This window comes from Pseudogymnoascus verrucosus (assembly GCF_001662655.1).
Source record: "Pseudogymnoascus verrucosus strain UAMH 10579 unplaced genomic scaffold scaffold_23, whole genome shotgun sequence".
NCBI lineage: Eukaryota > Fungi > Ascomycota > Leotiomycetes > Thelebolales > Thelebolaceae > Pseudogymnoascus > Pseudogymnoascus verrucosus.
The window spans coordinates 90,977-114,634 of NW_017263674.1; the positions used below are offsets into that span (position 1 = coordinate 90,977).

A 23,658-nucleotide genomic window follows, 5' to 3' on the forward strand; every position below is an offset into this window, starting at 1 on the left:
AAGAATATTGTGGTTAAGTGGTTTCGATAAGGTACCATAAGCTGTCGAAGAATCACATCTAGTACACCACTTCTGCATCAGAGGCAAGAGCGATGATTATCACTCTGGGCGCACCTTCCCATCCTGTCATCTTCCAATAACAGAACCAGTCTAGCTCATTCCTAAATTATTTTCACGATGTATCAACACCCTCTGCTGCCAGCGCTTTCCTATATTCCTTCGACGCTTTATCCAAAGCGAAAATCGTAGGCTCCAGCATCTCCCGTACCACCTTCTCGCCCCCACCAACCAACTCTGGTTTATATTGCATTTTTTTGCCAGTCTTTTCCCATAGTTCTCTAATTTGTTGCTTCTGGCTTTTAATCAGATCGTTCCTTTCCTTTTCTGCATCCGCAGCTACCGCATTAATGCGATCCAAGGCTCTCTCCAATGTTTCCACCAACTTCGCCAGTTCTCCAGCACGATCAGGGTCGCCGCATAAGAATACAGACCAAAAGTGATGTAAGAATTCCGTGGTGGTTGCGTGCGTAAGTGTAAGGCGATCAAAGAGAGCCTGAGAAAGACCAGACAGGTTTGCTTGGGGATCTGAGCCGTCCATTCGCGTTCGCTGCTGAGTGATGCCTTCAAATATTTGTTTTTGAGCATCGATGAAGCTGCTTCTGCTACCAACGTGGGGCGGCCTATCTTCATCGTCATCGCTATCACTCTCCTCATTCACTCCGATCGCAGTGCGAAGATCAAGTCCGCCAGCAGCGTCGGTGTCCATGAGCTCTGGGTCGAGGTCCGTATTTAATTCCATTAGTAACTCATTTGGATCCTGTTTAGCATATACCGCTGCTTCAACGGATATTTGAGATTTATCATTGGAGAAGAACTGGCTCTGCTCTTTGATGTTTAGCATTATCCGGTTCTCTTCTGCCCCGCCTTGAAGATCTCGCAAGGCCAATTCGTTGAACGTTTTCTCATCTAGGCCGATTGGAGCCGATGGATCAACATCTGACTGCGCGACATTTTCCATTATCTTTTCGCTCAAACTGTTCAATGTGCGGATAATTGGTGCTTTTGCTGATGACGAAGGCCTCATGGTAAAATCTTGTCGATTACCCCCTTTGCTGCCACCCTGGTTTTCTTCGTTGCCCTCTATGTCAATGACATGCGGGATATGAGCTGCTGCCAATCTCTGGCCAAGGATGTCGGAGTTGGGAGCATCAAGATATCGGTCAAAGGTAGAATCGACCGAATCAGCCTCCACAATACGTTCACCCTTCAATTTCTTGAAGAGCCGACTGAGAAAAAACCTCGACCAGAACTCACTCTCATTAAGTTTCGGGACATTTTCATCATATACCCTCTTGACCAGGGGATGCTGGCTAAATATAAGCTGCACCTGTTCTTTGCTGATGCGCAGCTTCAATTCGCCGTCCTCTTGCCGGGGCTTTACGACCGAGAGGACGTTGTAGGCACCGCGCTGCTGATTGTTTTCAACAGCATATGCCCGAAGAAGATTAATTCGAGTTGACCAGAACTGAGTATTGAACTGGGTATTTGAGGTGGTGTCAGGTTTTGTGCGCCTTGCTTCCTCATAGGTTTGAAGTAGCAGTGGGTCTTTCCTCATCAATGCTTGTTGTAATTCGAAATCATTCTTCAGCTGGTTATCGTCGTACCATGCAGGAGTCCCGGACGGCTTTGAGGCAACGGCACTGGCGATAGCCATTGCGCCAGGCGTGCCGGTGGCGCCATTGGCCTTTACAATGCTTGGCTCTCCCGCTTTTAGAGACGCAATTAGGCTGGTCAAGACATCTTTTATGGCGTTTGCTTCACTCCGAGGTTCTGATGGCGCGTTAAAATGGAAGAGATGTGTGACTGGCTCTGGAGCGTCAGGAGGTTTGACGAATATCTTGAGCATTACCTTCTCCGCAGTTTCTGGCGTCTGCTGGAGATCTATGCCAAATTAGCTCATGCTGGCCCTGAGATCGCTCTGGACATACTTGTAATATCAGCAATATTAATGGTGATTCCAGCTAGACCTGCCGCCGTCGGCGTCCATACCATGGACGTCTGGTCTGGTGATAGTGTCACTGTGCCATCTTTCTTTTTATAAGCGGCAGAACCTCTGGGGCTTGCCATGATGCCGAGAGAAGTCTAGGTTTATCCTTCCACACGTACGATTGGGTGTGACTTGTGTAGCAGATGTTAGGCTACCATTATCTGCCTACATGAAGCAAGGCTCACGTTAAGTCACCTGGGCAGACTCTTTTCTTTGCTGTTGTCCAGTGATCTGTTCTGCAGGGTGCACTTAATAGGATCGACAATGCCTCCTTTTCTGCCCCAGCGCAGATTCTCTTTGTCGGCCCCAGTACTAGCCGTAAATATGAAGCATCTGTGTTTGAGCTTTGAAACCTCTTGAAAGATCACTGACCATATAATCCATATAATCTTCAAGGTACAGGTCGGTAAAACGTATATCCGATCGGCCGTCGCACCCGATTGCCAAGGCTATGTACTTGGAGTAAATTGGAGTAAAACAAACAAATTAGCCAATAGAATTCGCGTAGCATGAACAAAATAACTGCTGACACATCGAAACCGGCATCCCCGGACTGCCGTTGGCTAGAACGCGAAGAGAAGGCGAGGTTACAGCCGAGTCCCGTGATGTCCCCTTGCCCGGGAAAGGTTATGCTGTCACTCACCCGACAAGAAGATCCAGAGTCCCTATTATTTTATCCCTCATCCCTCAATTATTCCTCCACAATCTGGAGCTGAATGACCGAACCTTCGTTTTCCAACTTTTCCAATTGCCATTCCTGCGTTGATTTGACACAATGCTTAGAACTTCACTTAGAAAGTCGAGCAGCCAGCTCTTGAGAGCTGGCTGCCAGGCACGCTCATTGTCAGCCACCTCGAGCTCTAGAGCCACCCTTTTCTCATCACCCAGTCCTCTGAAGTCGTCAATCGCTTCAAAACGTCGTCCGTTGGCGGTTGCCGCCCAAAAACGATATGCTGCTGCCGTCGCCAACGCGCCGGAACCAAACGACAGCTTCCTCTCCGGAAACACGGCAAACTATATCGACGAGATGTACATGTCGTGGAAGGAGGACCCGTCGAGCGTCCACGTCTCGTGGCAAGTATACTTCAAGAACATGGAGAGCGGCGATATGCCAATGTCGCAAGCTTTCACTCCTCCGCCTACCTTGGTGCCTACACCAGCCGGTGGCGTCCCTTCGTTCATGCCAGGTTCGGCAACCGGACCAGGTAACGATGTCACGAATCACTTGAAGGTCCAGCTCCTCGTTCGCGCATACCAGGCTCGTGGACACCACAAGGCTCGTATTGATCCTCTCGGCATCCGCGGCGAGGCAAAGGAGTTTGGATACAGCAACCCGAAAGAACTACACCTCGACCACTACAACTTCACGGAGAAGGATCTTGATTCCGAATACACCTTGGGCCCCGGCATTCTGCCTAGGTTCAAGAAGGATGGCCGCGAGAAGATGACTCTGCGCGAGATCATTGCCGCGTGCGAGAACATCTACTGTGGATCGTATGGTGTCGAATACATTCACATCCCAGACAGGGAACAGTGCGACTGGCTCAGAGAGCGTATCGAAATCCCGCAGCCATACAAATACTCCGTCGACGAGAAACGCCGCATCCTGGACCGTCTTATTTGGTCGTCCAGCTTCGAGGCTTTCTCCGCCACAAAATACCCCAACGACAAGCGTTTCGGTCTGGAAGGTTGTGAGACCCTCGTTCCCGGCATGAAGGCTCTCATCGATCGCAGTGTCGACTATGGTGTCAAGGACATTGTCATTGGTATGCCCCATCGTGGCCGCCTGAACGTCCTCTCCAACGTTGTCCGCAAGCCGAATGAGTCTATTTTCAGCGAGTTCGGTGGAACCGCCGCTGGTGAGGATGAGGGATCCGGAGATGTCAAATACCATTTGGGAATGAACTTTGAGCGCCCAACCCCCTCCGGAAAGCGTGTCCAACTTTCTCTCGTTGCCAACCCATCTCATTTGGAGGCTGAGGACCCAGTCGTCCTCGGAAAGACCCGCGCCATCCAGCACTACAACAACGATGAGAAGAACCACACCACCGCCATGGGTGTTCTTCTCCACGGTGACGCTGCCTTCGCTGCCCAGGGTGTTGTGTACGAATGTCTCGGATTCCACTCTCTTCCAGCTTACTCTACCGGTGGTACCATCCATCTCGTTGTGAACAACCAGATTGGTTTCACCACTGATCCTCGTTTCGCTCGCTCCACCGCATACTGTACCGATATCGCCAAGGCTATTGATGCCCCAGTATTCCACGTCAACGCCGATGATGTTGAGGCTGTCAACTACGTCTGCCAGCTTGCCGCTGATTGGCGCGCTGAGTTCCGCTCTGACGTTGTCATCGATCTTGTCTGCTACAGAAAGCACGGTCACAACGAGACTGACCAGCCTTCATTCACCCAGCCATTGATGTACAAGCGCATCCAGGACCACGAGCCACAAATCGACATCTACGTTAACCAGCTCCTCAAGGACGGTACGTTCACAAAGGATGATATTGATGAGCACAAGAAGTGGGTTTGGGGCATGCTTGAGGAGTCCTTTGCCAAGAGCAAGGATTACCAGCCAACCTCCAAGGAGTGGACCACATCCGCCTGGAACGGCTTCAAGTCGCCCAAGGAGCTCGCCACCGAGGTTCTCCCACACCCACCAACTGGTGTTAAGAAGGAGACCCTGGAGCACATTGGAACCACCATTGGTACGGCTCCCGATGAGTTTAACGTCCACCGCAACCTGAAGCGTATTCTCGCCAACAGAGTCAAGACTGTCAACGAGGGCCAGAACATTGATTGGTCGACTGCTGAGGCCTTGGCCTTTGGATCTCTCGTTACCGAGGGCCACCACGTCCGTGTCTCCGGACAGGATGTTGAGCGTGGTACTTTCTCCCAGCGTCACGCCGTCTTCCACGACCAAGATAACGAGGCTACCTTCACCCCTCTGCAACACGTCAGCAAGGACCAAGGCAAGTTCGTCATCTCCAACTCCTCGCTGAGCGAGTTCGGCTGCTTGGGCTTCGAGTACGGTTACTCTCTCACTTCACCAAACGCCCTCGTTATGTGGGAGGCCCAATTCGGTGACTTCGCCAACAACGCTCAATGTATCATCGATCAGTTCATCGCCTCCGGTGAAGTCAAGTGGATGCAGAGATCTGGACTTGTCATGTCCCTTCCCCACGGATACGACGGACAAGGACCCGAGCACTCTTCCGGCCGCATGGAGCGTTACCTCCAGCTCTCCAACGAGGAGCCCCGCGTCTACCCAAGCCCCGACAAGCTGGAGCGTCTCCACCAGGACTGTAACATGCAGATCGCCTACATGACCTCGCCGTCTAACCTGTTCCACATCCTGCGCAGACAGATGAACAGACAATTCAGGAAGCGTAAGTCACCCCCCCCACAACCTTAGCCAGCCACACCCAACTAACCCACCCCAGCTCTCATCATCTTCTTCTCCAAGTCCCTCCTCCGCCACCCCCTCGCCCGCTCCTCCATCGACGAGTTCGTCGGCGACACTCAGTTCCGCCCCATCATCCCCGAGCAAGAGCACGGCGGCGCCGCCGTCGCCCCCGAGGACATCAAGCGCGTTGTCCTCTGTACCGGCCAGGTCTACGCGGCGCTGCACAAGCACCGTCTCGACAAGGGCATCACCGACACCGCCATCACGCGTATCGAGCAGCTCAACCCCTTCCCTTGGCAGCAGGTCAAGGAGAACCTCGACTCCTACCCCAACGCTGAGACCATCGTGTGGTGTCAGGAGGAGCCGCTTAATGCTGGCGCGTGGACCTTCACGCAGCCGCGTATTGAGACAATTCTTAACGTTACTGAGCACCACAACAGGAAACACGTCATGTATGCTGGACGTAACCCTAGTGCGTCGGTTGCTACGGGTCTTAAGGCTAGCCATATTAAGGAGGAGAACGAGTTGCTTGAGATGGCTTTTGCGGTTAGGCAGGAGAAGCTTAAGGGGGAGTAGATTAGTTGTTGTTGCTGGTGGGTAGATGATTAATTGCAGGAGATGAGACGGGTGAGATTAGATGGAACCTAGAGATGTGATGTAACAAGATGGGTTTTGGTTGGATTGGGGGGGGGGTTGGTGGGTTTCGTTTGTCATTGGCATATATGGGTGCTCTACGGAGTGCGGGCCTCATTGTATTATTGTCTTTGTTGTGCATTCAAAAATAAAAATGAAGCCTACAGTAGTTTTTCGTTCTAGCTATATTCTCTTTTTTGTATAACATTGAAATGCCAATATAGAAGTCACGTGTAGTCGTTCCTTCTTCATATTGATGTGATGCTGTTTATGTTTATCCTCGGTCGTGCCTGCCGTAGATGTAGATAGAAAGCAAGGCTTTTGGGGAAAGACACGGAAGGAGCTGGAACTAGTATTTGTTTACCTCGACCCTCGTGCCTTCCTCGTATAAGAAATGAGGTTTCAGGAGAAGGCGGAAGGAGCCGCAACTAGTATTTGTTTACCTCCCGCCCTTCGTGCCTTCCTTGTATAAGAAATGAGGTTTCAGGACGAGGCGGAAGGAGCCGCACTGCCGCCCTTCGTACCTTCCTCTTTACTTGAAGTAGAAGAAATATGAAACTCACATATAATATCACGTGCTCTATACCGAAGCTCACCGGTTTATTTGAAGTATGAACCCTCCCCCATCAGCATATATATCACAAGCCTACATGATGCCAAGAGCGAAAAAGGAGAACAAACAAATAGCAAAGCCCGTTCTAGAAAAAGCATACCTCATCCAAGGTAAATAAGCTACCTACTATAATACAACCAGAAAAAACATCCATACCATCCATCCATCAATCCATCAATCCATTCCATACCATTCATCGCAGATTGTACACACACCCCCACCCCGCCTTATTGTCGAGGAGAGATTGCCCAAACGCGCAACAACAACGCACAGCACAGCACACATACAGCCCAGTATACCCTCCTCCTCCTCCCTGTCATACCATTTTGCGCGCTCCAGCCCGCCTACCGATGCATGAATCCGTAATAACCCCCCCGCCGAAAAAAGAAGCAATGAGAATGGTAATATGATAGCCGCCGCAAACTGTTCTGCCAAGCGACAGTAGAGGGGAGAGAGATATTAGAGTGTCGGCAAGCGGAGGATTTGGGGATTATGTGATTTTTTTTATATATATGTTCTTGCTTTTTTTTGTACCAAAGTGTCCCCCTTGTGTGTAGAGCAGCGCGACAAGAATCGAGCAGCTAGATAGCTGACAGACAAACAGCCCGCCGCGGTGGCACGCACGCACGCCCGAGAATCAGTAGAGGTTCGCTCGCTGCACCACTTTACATGATGATAGAGGGAGTATCGACGTTCGCCTTGATAGTCTTGTGAGGTAGGACCGAGCCGCCATTAACGTAGATCTCATCCGCGATCGTGACGTCGTCACCGAGGACCGACACATTCTCGAGACGCGCCCACTTCCCGACACTGGAGTTCCATCCCACAATCGTAGACTTGATCCACGCGTGGTCCTTGACCTTGCTGCCCTGCAAGATAACACAGCGCTGGAGCCTCACACCGTCGCCAATAACGACGTCAGGGCCGATAGTGACGTTGGGACCGATGCGGCAGTTGCGTCCGATCTTGGCGGAGGGGTCGATCAGGACGTTTCCGCCGTGGACGTAGGGTGTGCTTGTCGGTGTGAGGAGCTTCGAGTTCTTCTTGCTGAGAGAGGCGAGGTAGAGGCAAGTTCCGGTGAGGAAATCCTTTGGCTGACCGACGTCCATCCAGAAGCCCTCGAGGTCGAAGGAGTGAAGCTGCCCATCCGCGCACATCGACGGGAAGGTCTCCTGCTCGATGGAAGTAGGGCGCAGCTCGATGCGCTCGAGGACGCTGGGGTTCAGGATGTAGAGACCGGCGTTAATCCTATTCCCGACGAACTCGACGGGCTTCTCGACGAAGCGGTCGATGCGCGAGGAGTGGTTGGGCTTGTGGACTACGACGCCGTATTTCGAGGGCTCCTCGACCTTGGTCACGATGATGGTGCCTTCGTCGCCGTGGGCTTTGTGGAAGGCGGCGAGCTCGGCGAAGGGGTACTCGCAGATGACGTCGGAGTTGAGGACGAAGAAGGGCTCGTTGTTCTTTCCGAGGGTCTTCTCGGCGAGCTTGAGCGGGCCGGCAGTGCCTAGGGGCTCTGTCTCGATCGAGAATGTGATCTTGACGTTGTATTGCTCTTCGTACTGTAGGGGAAACCGCCAGTCAGCTGGCTGCGTATGGGCAGGAGGAGGAGGAGGAGGTATTTCAGGACGGGAGAGAGACGCACTTCGGCAAGGTACTTCTCCATGACCTCAGGGCGGTAGTTGACGGCCAAGACAATGTCCGTGACGCCTGCGGCTGCCAGAGCCTCAATCTGATGCAGGATCATGCGCTTGTTGCCGAATTCCACCAGTGGCTTGGGCAGTGTGAGGGTCTGTCATGGGGGATCAGTCATGGTTCGATTTATAGAGCTCGAATTGCGTCGGTTGGGAACGTACGAGTGGGCGCAGGCGCGTGCCAAAGCCGCCGACGAGAATGAGAGCTATACCTCAGGTTAGCCATTGCCATTGATACGAGGGAATCTGTGAGATTTTGCTAGCTGCTTACCCTTCATAGTGGATGGTTGTGAATTAAGAGCGGTATGAGGAAATGTGTGGTGGTTCCAGGGGCGAGAGAGCTACCCCACCGTGTATAGTAGGAGAGCGAGCGGCTGTGGTGTTGGCCTGAATGGAAAGGTAGCGAGGGACAATGATTCTCAGGAAGGTGCGAGGGGAAGGTCGACGAGGAGATATGGTGTTGCAGTGGAGTAGTAGATTGAGTAGATTGGGTATTTTGGGGCAGAGAAGTAAAAAGAAGGTAGCTTTCCCGTTACCCGTAGAGTTTGGACTGGTACGAGTAGTTTAGAGGGACGATCAGATGTGAGGCCACCTTGCGGGTGATCACTATATTTTGAGGTCCAAATTTCCTTGAAAGGGGGTACGCTAAGAAAGGCTGGGTAGCTGGTACAGCTGGGTCGAGAAGGGAAGGGGGGGGGGGTTGTAGGGGGCTTGGGGGGGGTGGGAAAGGGAAGTGGAAGGAAGATAGTGGCGCGGCGAGACCTTATTTTACGGGGTACTAAATTGGAATTTACAGCGTATTTAACAGTGTAATTTACTCAGTAAATTAGCTGGGGTTACAATGAATTACCAGAATTAGTAGCAGTATGTGTGCAAGCAGAATAATAAAATAATAGTAATGGTAGTAATAGCAATAGCAGTAATAGCAATAGCAATAGTAATAAAAATAACAAATAATAGAGAATAAATCATAAATACCATTGTGGCTATTAATAAAACACATCACGAGGAAATTATCGTTGTATACGAGGTTGTTGGTTCTGGATAATTGGTGACCCTTTTTTTTTATATTACTGTACTGCGTTCGTAATTCGTACTGGATCGTTGTCCTCTAACTCGCCTTCTACCTTCTTCATTACTCCAAATCATTTTGGAAAGTGGGGAAATTTGTCTGAGCGTGGACAAAGGATAGGTCGTCACTTCCTTGCTGGTAAGTTCCTGGTAGTTGGTGGTAGTTACATTTCCACTCACCGCCCAGATCACATGACACCCTACCAAAATGCCTACTACTTCCTACCAAATGTCCGCATTCCGCATCCTGTGGAAATTCCGCTTCCTTGTGTTCTGTGTGCGCCGCAACCAATCTGAGTCTCCGAAGTGTCTGACTGGCTTAATTCAGTGTTCCCCCCCACCACCACCATCTACCACTACCCCCACATACTGTACGCTAACAATAGCCCTGTTTGTCTCATATCACCATACAACCGTTTGTGGTCCAATACTGTATGAGGGAAGGGCATGCTCTTTCCACGAGGTTGGGAAGTCATTTCAGACAGTCGACTCACTGCAAGGCTGAGCTTCACTAGAGTGAGTATAGTACAGTACAGTACACACCTTTGACGACATGACATGGCACACACACACACACAGGGGGTAAGGCAGGCACACAAAAGGGGAAAACGTAATGTTCATTTCGTTCGAGGACCCATTGTCCGAAAGCCCTCATCGACGCTCTCGACATACTCGACGCTCCCAACCATGAGTAAAACAACACAACACAACAGCAAATCACTATAGCCACCCCACAAAGTCGTGATATACGTAACCCAAAACCGCTATGGATATAATAATGATACTTCGTAAGTAGTAGTTCGAAAGCAAAACCAAAACCAAAAACTCTGAATCCGCCCCGCTAAATGCGATTTTTGCTCAAATGGCAAACAAGTCAAAAGCACACGTGTGGTGTCCAAAAATAATGATGATGATGTCTGAGTTCTGCGAGGAGATGTGCCGGCCGGACTGCGTTCTAGCTCTTCTCTTCTGAATGGTGGTGTTCTCTGCTCTGCTCTGTCTCTGCTCTGGCAAACTAGTGCTGCCCTCTCCTCCATACCCATTCCGGGGTTGCGTGTGTGTGATAGAAGCGAAAAACAAGAAGGAAGTGGCCTCTCCTGTTCGAAACGGCTGCATAAGAGTTGCCTCTGTGCTGTGGGAGCGGCAGGTCCTGTGAAGCCCGTGCCGCGCCGTTGTGGATGTCTTAAAAAGTTGAATATCAAAAAATGCGAGTATAAAAATCGTTAAATGTCGTTAATGGTCGTTAAGTTAAAGGGGGGAAGAGTAACAGGTCGTAATGCGTTTAAATTTCTTCGTTGGTTGGGCTTTTTGGCAATTTTGGAGATGTGGAGACGGAGTAGATGTGGAAACGGGGTAGGATAGGATAATAGATAGGTAGCCAGCGAGAGTCCGGGGTTCGGAGATGCTGGGGAGAGATTTCGGCTTCGAGGCAAATGAGAATCGATGTGAGTCTCTATTCGTAGGACGATGTCGAATCGCTGTTACTCGGGCTGGGCGAATGGCGGCTAGGCAGCCTGCCTCCGCCCCGTCTCTTGTGGCGCGAAGCCCCCTCAGTGGCAGGCAGCCCCTGGACGACCCCGTTCCTGGCCAGCATCCCGCCATTGACAGAGAAGTTGCGGCACACCATGAACGCACGCATGGCCGCGTTCTCCTGCGCCAGCTGATCCGATTCGTACGCCAGGTCGGTACGGTACTCTCGCCCATTGACGAGCACGAGGCAGGTGAAGCCGGAGCTGCTTCGGTAGACCTCGTACATGGGGTCCCTCCAGCCGCGGCGTTGGCACAAGCCTAGACACAGCATTAGCATTTCGTCAACAAGCTACTGGACCCTGCGAAAGAGGAAAGCCGGCATGTCCGGAGGCAGGCACCAACGTCGCCACACTCTAAATCGACGTCGGGAGGCAGAAGCGTGGTACATCCCGTTAGCCCTCCCCGTGGGATGACACTACGTTGGGACCTCATATTAAAATGATGCCCAAGGTAACCAGCAACGGGAAGGCGTCTGCAGGCACGCCTCAAGTACGACTTGATCCCGGTGGCAATATGTGTGAATGAGATAACATACCGTCAAGATATTGGATATAGAAGCCGCCCATCATGATTCTGTGCAGACTAGATCTTGTCTGACCCTTCTACTCAGGGGTTACGTCGATTCAATGAGGTTATCACAACCCAACTGCAGGGTTTCTTTTTGCCCAAGACAGCCCTACAAGGAAAAAACCAACAAGGTCAATGTCAATTGACTTTTCTTTTTTGTGATATTGAAGCAGTAGTACTGCAGCTCGTTGTCAATTAAGAAATCGATAAGGCTGAAAAGGGTGGGCGACGGCGTGGTAAAAGAGGAGTGAGGCGGTTCTGTGGTTGACTTGGAAGATCTTGGGCAGGATATTTTCGTCCCTCAAGGCGAGACATGTGTGATTTATTGCCCACGCCTAAAGTTAGCGTACCGCAAGGATAGGTGGGATCAATCGGTTCAATGATTCCAAGGGGACATCAGATAGGGCGAGCAGTCGAGCCAGACGCACGAAGTTCTGCGGCTCAAGAAGGTGTGACCCATATTGATGTGCTGGCGTATGCCGTTGCCAGTTGATGATTTCCTGATATTAGCCAACTCCACCACGGTCATGGCGGGGCACAGGAGGGGTGATCTCGAACTGTTCAGAGGCAGGTTGCTCCTATCTGACCATCTGTGCATTTGCTAGAGGGTACTGGCTCTGCAGCACTGGTGGCGAAATAGACAACGCGTTTCCACACCCTCCGCTCCGGCTATGTACGTCCCTCCTTGAGACTTATGCCAGGCAGGAGGGGCAACATGGAGCATAGGGAGGGGAGGGGCAACTCTTTCTTTTCGCAGGGGGGGCGATCAATCAGACTGGGGCTAATGCCAATTGAGCATGGCAGACCCCAGAAAGAAGCCAGAAATAACACGAAATAGACGTTCTGAGACTATGGGGCATCTCTAGATCAAGGCTGTCCTAGTAGCTGCATCATGCGATATGTATCTTTAGCAGTGGAACAGGCCTACATTCTCGAACATAAGCGCATCGCTGAGCCTAGTACAAGAGTGCAAGGTCTTGCCCCGCACGGCATCGGTGGCCATCGGTGACCGTCAAGAGGAGTTGCATACATCGGACCGTTGCCCTTGGCATGTAACGACTGGAGCACGACTTGACACGAAGTCGGTGAGAAATAGAGTGCATTGGCCAGTGGCTGGTAGACCAACTCATCGAAGCAACGAGCGAAACAAGAGACAAGACGGAAGACGGAAATTGATGAGTGGAAGGAAAATGCGCGAGGCAACCAGACATGCTTTTCGAACTAGCCCTGACAAGGTTGTGTGCGCATGCATTATGAGCTGGCAAGACGCTTGACGAGCCCGAGTAAGACCGTTTTTTTCTGAAATTACGACTTCAAGCAGGAGTAGTAAATGCGGGAAGATCCAAATGTATTGCGATGCATGAAAATGGAGAATAGCTTGAGTTGGAAGTAACCCCCGATCGGAAGTCCGATTAGAAAGAAAATTATCTACGTCGTCTTTGATCGGCTCTCAGGCTCCGATAATGTTTGGACATAGCACATATTTATTTTTATTTTTGAACCAAGCACTTTCGGAAATCCCAGTCGTACGGGATGTGATCCTTAGCACCAGGTGATGTAGGGGACAAGAAGAGATCGTACTGAGATCATGCGAAGAACCCTGGAAACCGCACTTTGGGAATCCAATTGACGGCAGAGTTGGAGGGGTCGAGTGTGCCGTTGGCGGGCAGGGAAGCAGGCACGAATAAGCCAAGACCGAAAACCTATAGTATATAAGTCATTATGGGTCCTGCACAATACTCATCTCATAGTACTCCATATACTCCATATACTCCATCTACATACATACCAGAGTACTATCCAGTCCAGTCCAGTCCAGTATAGTACACCGAACCGGTGCCGACCGGATAGAGGACTTGCTGACTGCACTCGTATGGAGCGATGGAACGATGGAGTTACTGTACCCGTATGAACCACTGTATGGCGTACTGTATGGAGTAACTGTACTCCGTATATATGTATGGACTCCGTATGTATGTATGATATGGTATGGATTTCCATGCGGCCTACGCGGCTGGTGAAAGTGCACTCCGAAAGCCTCCCCCAACTCCCAGAAGTTGATAGGCGGGGCAAGTACTTCCACATTCATTCCGCAACGGCTGTCTCGCTATCCCTCGAAATCCAAAAATGCCCGTCCCATCATTCGCTGCTTCTAACATGTCGCCGACTCCAGGTCCCGGTCATGGCTGCAGCTACAGGCGCGGGCAGTGGCCAGCACCTGCACGTCGTAGGTCATGGCATGTTATGTGCATCAACAAGCATAGCGCACTGTATAGCCACGCACCGTCAACAGACCGACAGACAGTGTCAAGGATCGCGCAACGGGCGTCTCTGGGTGAGACAACGATGGAGCAAGAGCGCGTATCCCCGTATCCCCGTAACGATTGATCAGTCCTTGCGCCCCTCAGAAAACGTGGCGACACGATGTATAGAACGTTTTCGAGGGAGGATCTCGTTAGATGCTTTTTCCGGAGCGACTTGGCGGAGAACGAAGGGGACTTTTTTGGCGCCGAGTTGTGAAAGGCGCTGTGGCAGGGGTTGATGGTTCGCAATTGGCCGCTTAGGGGGGATATGGGGGGTTACTCTACAGCGTCAGTGCGACATACGACGACAATTGCTTCGTCGTCCTTGCACTTGCCTTGCAGTTTGGAGAGATGCATCCTACCTAGCCCTTCTGTGTTGCACCTCCCAATTTCGTCAGATAGAAAGGCTCTCACGGACTCTAAATATCTCATACACATGCGCATAATAACTTTAGACCGACAATATCCAATCGGTAGAATTGGCCTCCTGGCTGACCGGGGTAATCTATCTCATCACTCAAATCTCACATGCACGCCCGGCAGCAAATCCATAGCCGCCAACACATCTGCACGACATTTTTAGTCCTCCCGCACATCCAAGACTTGACTCTGGGCCGGATGAGTGGATATGGCTCTCCTATTCGTGGTGCACATCGGATGAGATGACTAGAGATCGGTATGCTAACTACAGTCGTTTGAACTACTGAACTACTCGGAAATCCTCCTGAGCCTCTCATTACATCAAGCACTCGGCCCCGGCCGACGTGACCAGAGGGAAGCACACTGCATAGCCGAGACCGAACCGTTCATTTACAGAGACAATCATATGACTACCCAATTACTGGGTATTTCCAATACCACAGCGGCTCGACGGGTCTATCCGCCCATGGATTTCCTCTGAGACCATAGAGCCCCTGGAACAGCTGCCAACGCATCGGCTTGGTTCCAAGCCCCCCCGCACTAGCCCCCAACCCCCTCAGTGGCCGCCTTCTTTGCGGCCCACCCCTTTCGAAGCCATGCCGCTGGCCATTCAGCTGGCCTTCAGACAGGACTCCGGAGGCCATCTTCGCGAAGGATGCTCATGAGAAAGCCTCTTGGCTGTCACAGTATTGCATCACCCTCTCCGGAATTCCCTCAGGGATGACGTAGACGGGGTGGATGCTCTTGACCCTATCTTCCTCGTCGAAGATCTGAGCATAGCCGTCATCCTGCTTCCGAGGATACGTCTCTGAGGTCCATCCCAGCGAGGTCATGATGTCGTCGGTTGGAGCCTGTAGAGACCACTTGTGCTGGGCCGAACTGAGTCCGACGAGCAAATAACATGTATGATATCCATCCGAGAACCTATATTACGCGTTAGTATGTGAGCAAAACATGGGTGCGTGGCGCCCCGGAGACATACATTCCGGGCTTGTCCCTCAATCCGCCTCGCTTGGTGGTATCCTGTCCACAGCACAAGATATAACGCGTCAGTGCCTCTCGGCTATAGAGACTGTCATTGTGAGGGGCCCCGTGGTTCTCTGCCGAACCCGCAAGACAAGCGTCGAGCAGTGGCCAGCAGCCACCAATCCAATGCGAGTAACAACCGTCTACAAGTTTGTTCGTGCGCCCAGCGAAACCTCCTTCTGGTGCGTATTGACGAGAAGAGAGCCACGATATGAGCGTCGGCACATCCAGATATTTCGGGAGAGTCTCACGGGGGTCTCCCAGGATACAAAGACATGCGAGAGCACAGAAGGCATACGCACCATGAGCCTCTGTGTCCGGGCGGCTAGCAATACCACCCTCATATGTTTGACCTGCGCTCGTCAGTACTTGCCACAAGCGTTAAAATAAGACATCGTACATCGTGACACATATTCTCCAAGACCTGTGAAAAGATCGAAATTTTCAGCCTTGGCCGGTGATCCATCGGCCAGATGGAGGGGAAGCCTGAGAAGCTTCACCAGCATCGCTGCACAGTATGCTCCCCTATAAATGTTAGGTCGTAATCAAGTTGCTGATTATGTGCATGTATTCACCTGACGTCAACCTCTCCTCCGATAGACATTTGGAATCCTCCATCCGACTGCTTCAACCTGGACAGCCATTGCCACATTGCCTTCCGATCAATGGCATTAATTGCATCCTCTCCTCCTACCATGGTCAACGAGAGCACGGTAGCATACGTCGTTGCCAAATGGCTCATCTGCCCATGACCGCCTCCAAACCCCCCAGTGGAATTCTGAAGTGGCGCCACGGTGCTGATCAGTCGTTCCCTATACTGACCAACGTCCTCTCCCAATGCACTCAACGCAGTGAGCGTCCAGTAGAAGAACCACGGACGAGCAGCATCAGCCCTAGTGAACGGCGCAGGGAGGGGGTTGAGCTGCTTGTGGCAGAAGTTGATGTGCTTTTCGCGGAGTAAGTGCGGGACTCCATGTTCGTTGTAGTAGCTGAACTCATCCGACTGGGCAGATAGGAAGGGAGCGCATGTTTCTACAACTTCGTCTTGCTTCTCGGAGGTTTCTGTTGCCAGGAGATCATGGATAGGCGGCTCGTGGGTGAAGAGGGTGGGGATCTGATATGTCGTCGTCATAGTCACGGGACTGGCAGGTTCGTCTTGCCAAATTTCTTCCTCTGCGGACTCTGTGTCTGAAGGAAGTTCGTTGGGCGATATGCCCGGTTGGATCTGAGAAATATTGCCTATGTTATCACTGGAGCTCTCTGCCGTTTCTGTTGGTGAGCGTGGGCGGGGTGAAGTATGTTGCGAGGAAGAAGGCGAAGCCATGGCCCGGGACATAAAGCGCACTTTATGGAGTTGCTTTGGTCTCTGTGATCGTTTGACGGGGTATGTCATGGGTGGAACTTGTCATCTCGCCATCTGATTGATATCTGATAGAGGTCTTGCTATTGTTCTCGTGTGAATCAGTCGTTTGTGGTTAGCTCGCTTACTGGCTAAAGAAAGTGAGGGAGCTCTGGAGGTAAGGGCCGGGAAGCTGATTATAGCGTCGATGCGGGGCAGAACCTCATTAAAGACACATCCTCTCCTACAACATTATACTGCAATGAATCCATCTTCTCATCGGCGTAGTATCGCAACGATATTGTTCTATTGCCTCACGTGAATTGAGCCTCATGTGACTAAATTCATTTTGGACAAGGCTCGATCCACGCTTTGATCACTAAACGAGCTGGTCACAAATCGGCAAGATAAGGTTCCCTCGGCCGAGATGGCAGCACGGCTCTTTAAGTACGCTGTGTAACAATGATCTCCGAATCAGAGTTTTCCCAATGACTTTCCTACAGGACCAATGCAATCTCTTACAAATGCCTATTCGATACCTTACTGATTATGTCAGTCCCTTAGGACGAAATTGCCAAGAGTATGCGGTGTGGTGTGCCCTATAGCCCCTTCAATCCGTGTCTCACCACACATTCCGTTTGTCTTATCAAATTGGCCAATCGCAATGAGGTGAAAATATTGTCTGCGATGCATAGACCCGTCACTGTTCGGGAAGTGTCTGTCTAAGGGATGAGACTTGACGGGATCTTTCCTCTACTATCTCGGCAGTTGTTTCATCCAGCGTTTGTTCCCCAGAGAACGGACGACAGTGTATGCAATGGATTCACCGAAGAGCCAGTATCTCATGCACCAAGCCATGGTTGATGAGTTTGAACCTGGCAGCTTATGAATATCTGTTATGTACCGAGCCTCTGGTTTTAGACAACAGTATCACTGGATGATTATTGCGGCAGTTCCTCTGAGTGAGAGTATTCACAGTTGTTTGTCAAAGCTGGGAATTTAGACAATCACGATGACGACGGCTACGACGCGTTATGTAGGTTGACTGTGGAACCATGCCTTGCATACTTCAGAGACCGCCGTGCACCGCATGCACAGAAAGATCTCACTTTCGAAGGATTCTACTCTCCACCAACCTATCATCTGAAGCTTGCCGTCTCAGAACCTTCGTTTTATCCCGAGGATACACGAGATTGTCACACTATCGATCCGGTCGTTCTGATGACCGCGTCTCGAGATCTTCTGCAATATCCGCGTGTCTCTTACTTATAGGCATCTGAGATCTAAATTGTCACTCAATCGCTCAAATTAGCGACGAATGTGACTATATGTCCGAAATTCCTCGATAGGATATTATTAGCGACCTCATGGTCAGGTCTTCAAACCCTCACTTGACAAGAGTCAAATTATCACTCATACCTTCAGTTGCCATGCCGTTGGACAGTCTCAAATGCAAGGCAGTCTCGGAGCATCATGCCAAGTGGGAACATCAGGTTACAGACTGCGTGGGGAGATGTTTATGCTGGGAATATCTTCATCAATAAGAACTTTGATGCTTGGGTGGTGGATCTCCGCGGGGGATGGGTTGAGGAGTTTGGTCATAGCACGAAAGAAGGGTCTGGCAAGATGTCCGGGAAATCTTTGATGAATGGATTTCTCGAGACCTAGACTCTGAATGACGTTTAAGCACTCCTCCTGGCAAGAAGTTGCCAATATCAAGCGATATGGCGACAGGTCTTGAACAGACAGACCGGCGCGTAATCACGTGAGCATTGGGGTTCAGAAGCGTGCTGTCTTTGAGACCACGACGGAGAGACTACTCGAATAGTTCCGTTTGTAAACAATGACAGAGCGCGCAATGCGCCATGCGAAAATGGGTTTGACGGGCGCCTGCATGGAGAAAATCCAGTTGGTTTCACACTCGGCAAATCAGCGAAAGGTGGAGATCCAAGACGGTACTACAGGAGTTATAGCAGGTCATGTTAAGATGTGTGGCGATTGGGCAACCCCTCATCTGCGGCAACACCGAGATCCTACTTGCATCCCGCGTCCACGACGCTTCGGCAAGCGGGCAACTGCAGTCTCATTCTCACGTTTCTGTGTGTGCATCTCCTACGGGCTCTCTGCCGTGGCTCTCTTCCTCCCTGATGCGAGTCCTTGAGCGCGCGAGCTGCCGTGGGAGTGTGATGATTCTATATGGGGATTGCAGAAAGTGCACGATCCCACAGTCCCACAGGGATGGGGGGTTTATCCCAGCCGCCAACGAGAAAAAAATGCTCTGTGCGTGGCGAGGTGAGATCTTTGCAGGCGCTAAGAGACTCAAAACGCCTGCGCTTGGCTGCTCTGGGGGGCTGGAAGAGGTTTTATCGTGAGATATGGCGTGGTGCTAGAGAGCTTGGGCTTTGAATGATTTACCCCATTCCATCATTTCATCCGTCCCCTGCAACAACTTGCATTTGCAACAGTTTCGCGGACCGTAAATGCAAGTAAGCTCCACGATGGCACTGTCACTCATCCGGTGATACAAGCGAACGCCCATAAGTGAACTATACGTGTCAATTGGCTACAGAGTTTGAGGAGGATGGAGTTAACTGCACGAAGACTGTACCAAGTATGTACACTGCAGTGTGGTGTATCGTACGTATGGCACATATCGTACGTATCGTACAGCACTTAGACTGTGTTGCTGTGCATGAGGGGCTGGTCTCGAGGTTTGTCGTTGGCTATTGAACACAGGCGGGGTCGTACGGGGTGGCTGGGGTTCATCCCTCCACTCCCTGCCACTCCCACCCTCTCCCACCCACTCCCACCCACTCTCTCTATTCCGCTGGTGTTCAACTAACTAAGCGTCCGAAAACACACCCCACTGTTGGCGCTTCGCTTCAGGGTTGTGGGTCTTAAAGGGACTAGCGCGTGTGCACTGCTCACCGCCAGTCTTCCTCAACGCTGCACATGATTTGGGGGTCAACTCCGCCAGTTCCCAGGCCCACCCTCACCAAACTCCTCCCCCAAACCTCACCGCAACATCATGTTCTTGCAAAGGAACTGGCGGTGTCGTTGACACTTCTTCGTACAATACCATTGATCACCCCACACAAAAAAGCCCTCAATCCCGTCACAATGGCGTCTAGTCTTGACTTCTCGTCGGATGGACTCCTCGGCCTAGATTTCGATGCCAGAGATCTGAGATACGCATACTCCAACACCAATATGACAAGGAACTCGTGGCCGCTGGCCTTGGATTTGTCGACCGGCGCCGACGAGAAACACGGCTCACCACCCGCGCATAACGAGAACCAACAACAGCAACAACAACACCAGTATCAGACTGTCCAACATAACTCACCCACTCTTCTATCGGACTGGCCTGTCCACCAGCAGCCACAGCAGCTCCAGCAACAATACCTCCAAGGCAATTCTATGATGGGGGCACCGCAGTACGCGCCGTTCGATGGCAGTTTCCAGCAGAACCTCCAGCACGCACCGATCGACTACCACATCCCAACGACGCAGGCCGCCCTCGAGGCAAGTCTCCAGATGGACTCTCCCTTCAACAGCAAGGCCGGTCTCCAGCTCGACGCTCCCTTCAACAATATGGACCAAGCCCAGGATGCGCAGGCTTTGCAGTGGGATATGGTGGGACTGGCCAACTGGCAGGACTTCCAAAATGCCATGTTCACTCCCAACCACGGCCTCCCCATGCCCGTAGGACGACAGAGTCTCGGCAGCAATTCCCCCACCGGCACATACCTCGAAGTACATTCGTTACCCAGTTCAAGCAGTGACCATGGATGGACCGCTGTAGACTCCTACCAGAACTTCGATACCTTCCAACAAGCGCAAAACGCGGCAATCTTCAACCCAGGGCAGACCTTGCACTTACGCAGCCACTCGGACTCATCCCAGTCGGATGCCACGGCACCATTCCCGGATACAGGCTTCGGTAGTTTCGAAGAAGTTACTTTCCCGCCATACTCTCCCTACTCGCCGGAGTCCGACACGTACTTAGATCTGAACACCCATCGTAATTGCTTCCACGGAGAATCCCACCACCACTCTCATGATATCCACGAAATCATCAGCCCGGCTGCCGCCGTCGCTCCTGTTGCCATCAAAGTACCCTCGACTCGCCAAGTTGCTTCCGGAAGCTCCTCGCCCCCACCACGGAGAAACTCTGGTGCAAGTGGGAAGAAGAGCCCTACAACCAAGGCAACCAAACCCGTTATTCGTCGCACGTCAAATGGAAAGAAGGACACAGAGAAGCGCGTTGGAAGGAGGAAGGGCCCGCTACTACCCGAGCAACGCAAGCAAGCTGGCGAGATAAGGAAACTCCGTGCTTGCCTTCGTTGCAAGTTCCTGAAGAAGACCTGCGATAAGGGCGAGCCTTGTGCTGGTTGCCAGCCATCTCACGCCAGGTTGTGGCAAGTACCTTGCACCCGTATCGACATCAAGGATATCGCCTACTTCATGAAGGATTGGAAAGCGGACTACGAACGACATGTCGGCTTAGGCGTCAGTGTCTACAACATCAAGGGATTTTCAGAGAGCGAAGAGCTCATGTGGATCACGCACGGCTACGGATTCGCCATTCCGATCATGGCACGCGAAGTTTATGTCACCGATGACAACTGCTTCATGATTGACTGGACCGAATCGATACACGAGGAGCCGCTAGAGTTCGACATCCGTACCGAGCGTATGTCGGCTGGCTCCGAGGGCGTATCGAAAGAGGCCTTGTCGGAATACCTTGACCAGCATCTTGAGGGCCCGTTCGAAGACTTCATTGACAACCATTTCGAAGGCACTCCATTCATCACTGAGATCCTAAAGACCGCGCATCGCTATTACCGCAAGGAGAAGCTTCCAGTCATCCGCAAAGCATTGAAACTCGTCCTGGCTTACAACCTCACATTACATGTTACCATGGTTCAGCATCAAGGTGAGGAGCGTGAGATGGAGGGAAAGATTGATGACGAAGAATCGAAATTCTTCGGCAAGACCTTCGCCCCTGTCATGATCAACTTCCAGATCAAGGTGGCCCTTGCAGACATGTGGCGCGAGCTTCAGAAGGATGTCCTTGAGGAGCTCTCTTCATTATACTCCAGTGTCTACAGCGGTGACCGATTGAAGAACTGGCCAACTATCTTCATGATTGCCTCCATCCTCCTCGCTGTCTGGGAGGAGATGCAATTCGACTGCCACTACAGAGTACCCGACCCAGCCTCCGTGGACAAGTTCTGCACTGACATGGAGACCACTCCGGTCGGTGTCATTGTGGGTCTCTTCCACGCCATCTCACAAAAACTGCCTGCATTTACGGAGTGGGAGACAAGACGACATGGACAACTTCTGAACAATAACGTTGCTGTTTGCGACGCTATGACAGAAATGAGATCCCATGTTTCTAAGCACGGTAAGCTTTTACTCCTGAACATTCAAGACAACATTTTACTGATCATTTCTACAGAGGCCTACTTGAAGTCGCGCGCGGACTGCAGGTTCAACCGTGATGACTTCGACTGCCTGTCGAACAAGTTCCTCTCAAAACTTGTCATCCGTGCCAACTAAGCCTGCTTCTCTTCGCTCCCGACGATGCAAGTCCCTGATTTGCAGGCGTATATAATCTTATACCCCGCCCGCACCCTCACCCCCCGCACCACGTCCGACACGACATGCGAAGTGGCCGCTATTATTTTCTTTGATTTGTTTTGATTTATGACACTTTACCCCATCACGCACCAGCGAGCGGATTTTTCTATCCCTGATTCTCTTGTCGATTTTAAAGAGCATAGCGATTTTACGACACACATCTATTTTTTTTTACGAACGTTTGTGACGATATGAGCATCATGATATCATGGTTGATGGGTGGATAACGGCCGACACCTTCGCTGGCTCGCGTCCTTGATGGATCGCAGACCTGGCAGCCATATACAGACGTGGGGAGGAACGCATTTCATGCGTGATGATTGACTTGAATTATGGGAGGAGGCATTTTTTATGAAGGGAAGATTTAAGATTTAAGATTTTACGATTGATAATGCGAAATGGAGGCGGATGCATATCATCCATCGTCTGGCATCGGGGCGATTTATTTTTCGATCTGGGGTTTATGCATCTAAGTAGATAGACATGACCTAGACGATATTACATATAGCGAGGAAGAAACCAAAAAAAGTTCTACCTATGTTGCTTGCTTGTTTGCCTGTTTGCTTGAAGAATGTGAACATGACTTGTGCTACGATTGATTGACTATCTGTATTACTTGAATTTGATAGGGGGTAAGTACTACCAGGCTCAGTCGTCGCAATCCTTCCTTGAGACTTCCGGAAGACACGGCTTGGGGTTGACGGCGGATGGCAACATAGCCACACCCAGGCCCTGCAGTTCATCCACGAAGTAACCTTGGCTCTCTCTCAGTCAACTTCTTACCGCCCTTACCGAACGTACTGTATGTAATCCTTCGCGGTTAAATGCGAAAGCTGACAGGAAGCGTCAATAAATGAGTTGCTGACATTGAACAGCGCTTCGGTCGAAACACCAACAGACATCCAACAGCGGTCAGGCAGGGGCCTCATTTGCAAGGTGGCTGGACATCGGACATCGACGTCACCGCCTCGCTTGAGTAATGAGGGGTAAGATTGTCTCAGTCACCTGGTCGGTGCGTTTATCGGAGTGTCCGGCGATAGGGAGATACGTCCTGCAAAACAAGTTACAATGGCGTCAAATGATTGCGAAAATAAAACGTGTATAATTTTTCCCTGCGAAATTCCTTATCCCCTGTAACTGCAAATAGTGAAATAAAACGCGGGATTTTCGAATTCCTTTGTTCTGATTTGCTGGTGGCGACTATTATGGAAGTCCCAAAGTCCCTGAGTCAACCCATACAACCAGCCGGGTGAGCCTTCTGGTACATTCCCCAGCCTCTTATCGTGACGCTAGCTGTTTCTGGTTTAGGGTGACAGATTACTAACCCCGTACCGCGCCCGCTGTGACTGTTCCAGCGACT

General features: G+C 51.2%; 6 protein-coding genes across 6 annotated transcripts; 2 read left to right on the plus strand and 4 right to left on the minus strand.

The window, feature by feature from the left end:
* Nucleotides 1-172: 172 nt before the first annotated feature.
* TFB1 (RNA polymerase II transcription factor B subunit 1) lies at nt 173-2,127 on the minus strand (the record flags this gene model as incomplete). Its single annotated transcript, XM_018275077.1, has 2 exons — nt 173-1,941; nt 1,989-2,127. The coding sequence occupies 2 exons, from the start codon at nt 2,125-2,127 to the stop codon at nt 173-175; spliced, it is 1,908 nt and encodes a 635-aa protein (XP_018130200.1).
* A 449-nt stretch (nt 2,128-2,576) lies between these two features.
* On the plus strand, nt 2,577-6,323 carry KGD1 (2-oxoglutarate dehydrogenase E1 component). The gene is made up of 2 exons (XM_018275078.2): nt 2,577-5,436; nt 5,491-6,323. The coding sequence occupies exons 1-2, from the start codon at nt 2,823-2,825 to the stop codon at nt 6,027-6,029; spliced, it is 3,153 nt and encodes a 1,050-aa protein (XP_018130199.1). The 5' UTR covers nt 2,577-2,822; the 3' UTR covers nt 6,030-6,323.
* Nucleotides 6,324-6,681: 358 nt separating this feature from the next.
* Nucleotides 6,682-9,090, minus strand: MPG1 (mannose-1-phosphate guanyltransferase). The gene is made up of 4 exons (XM_018275079.2): nt 8,665-9,090; nt 8,556-8,599; nt 8,345-8,491; nt 6,682-8,261 (listed from the first exon to the last, which is right to left on the minus strand). Exons 1-4 carry the CDS (start codon nt 8,669-8,671, stop codon nt 7,365-7,367), a joined length of 1,095 nt encoding a protein of 364 aa, XP_018130198.1. The 5' UTR covers nt 8,672-9,090; the 3' UTR covers nt 6,682-7,364.
* Nucleotides 9,091-10,917: 1,827 nt separating this feature from the next.
* Nucleotides 10,918-12,740, minus strand: VE01_05617 (uncharacterized protein; the record flags this gene model as incomplete). Its single annotated transcript, XM_018275080.2, has 2 exons — nt 11,530-12,740; nt 10,918-11,252 (listed from the first exon to the last, which is right to left on the minus strand). The coding sequence occupies exons 1-2, from the start codon at nt 11,561-11,563 to the stop codon at nt 10,918-10,920; spliced, it is 369 nt and encodes a 122-aa protein (XP_018130197.2). The 5' UTR covers nt 11,564-12,740.
* Nucleotides 12,741-14,496: 1,756 nt separating this feature from the next.
* Nucleotides 14,497-17,129, minus strand: RAM1 (CAAX farnesyltransferase (FTase) subunit beta). Its single transcript, XM_018275081.2, has 4 exons — nt 15,886-17,129; nt 15,711-15,835; nt 15,267-15,663; nt 14,497-15,208 (listed from the first exon to the last, which is right to left on the minus strand). Exons 1-4 carry the CDS (start codon nt 16,701-16,703, stop codon nt 14,944-14,946), a joined length of 1,605 nt encoding a protein of 534 aa, XP_018130192.2. The 5' UTR covers nt 16,704-17,129; the 3' UTR covers nt 14,497-14,943.
* Nucleotides 17,130-19,537: 2,408 nt separating this feature from the next.
* VE01_05619 (uncharacterized protein) lies at nt 19,538-22,814 on the plus strand. The gene is made up of 2 exons (XM_018275082.2): nt 19,538-22,062; nt 22,117-22,814. Exons 1-2 carry the CDS (start codon nt 19,602-19,604, stop codon nt 22,215-22,217), a joined length of 2,562 nt encoding a protein of 853 aa, XP_018130191.2. The 5' UTR covers nt 19,538-19,601; the 3' UTR covers nt 22,218-22,814.
* The last annotated feature ends 844 nt before the right edge of the window (nt 22,815-23,658 follow it).

Excerpts from the sequence above, each read along its gene's own strand:
- KGD1 (XM_018275078.2), top strand. The coding sequence starts at position 2,823 with ATGCTTAGAACTTCACTTAGAAAGTCGAGCAGCCAGCTCTTGAGAGCT. Across the intron at positions 5,437-5,490 it reads GAACAGACAATTCAGGAAGC|CTCTCATCATCTTCTTCTCC; the intron begins GTAAGTCACCCC and ends AACCCACCCCAG.
- MPG1 (XM_018275079.2), bottom strand. Across the intron at positions 8,492-8,555 it reads GCACGCGCCTGCGCCCACTC|ACCCTCACACTGCCCAAGCC; the intron begins GTACGTTCCCAA and ends CCCCCATGACAG. Across the intron at positions 8,262-8,344 it reads TGGAGAAGTACCTTGCCGAA|TACGAAGAGCAATACAACGT; the intron begins GTGCGTCTCTCT and ends TTTCCCCTACAG.
- RAM1 (XM_018275081.2), bottom strand. The coding sequence starts at position 16,703 with ATGACATACCCCGTCAAACGATCACAGAGACCAAAGCAACTCCATAAA. Across the intron at positions 15,836-15,885 it reads GGAGGAGAGGTTGACGTCAG|GGGAGCATACTGTGCAGCGA; the intron begins GTGAATACATGC and ends TAACATTTATAG. Across the intron at positions 15,664-15,710 it reads TGGAGAATATGTGTCACGAT|GTCAAACATATGAGGGTGGT; the intron begins GTACGATGTCTT and ends TGACGAGCGCAG.
- VE01_05619 (XM_018275082.2), top strand. The coding sequence starts at position 19,602 with ATGATTTGGGGGTCAACTCCGCCAGTTCCCAGGCCCACCCTCACCAAA. Across the intron at positions 22,063-22,116 it reads ATCCCATGTTTCTAAGCACG|AGGCCTACTTGAAGTCGCGC; the intron begins GTAAGCTTTTAC and ends TCATTTCTACAG.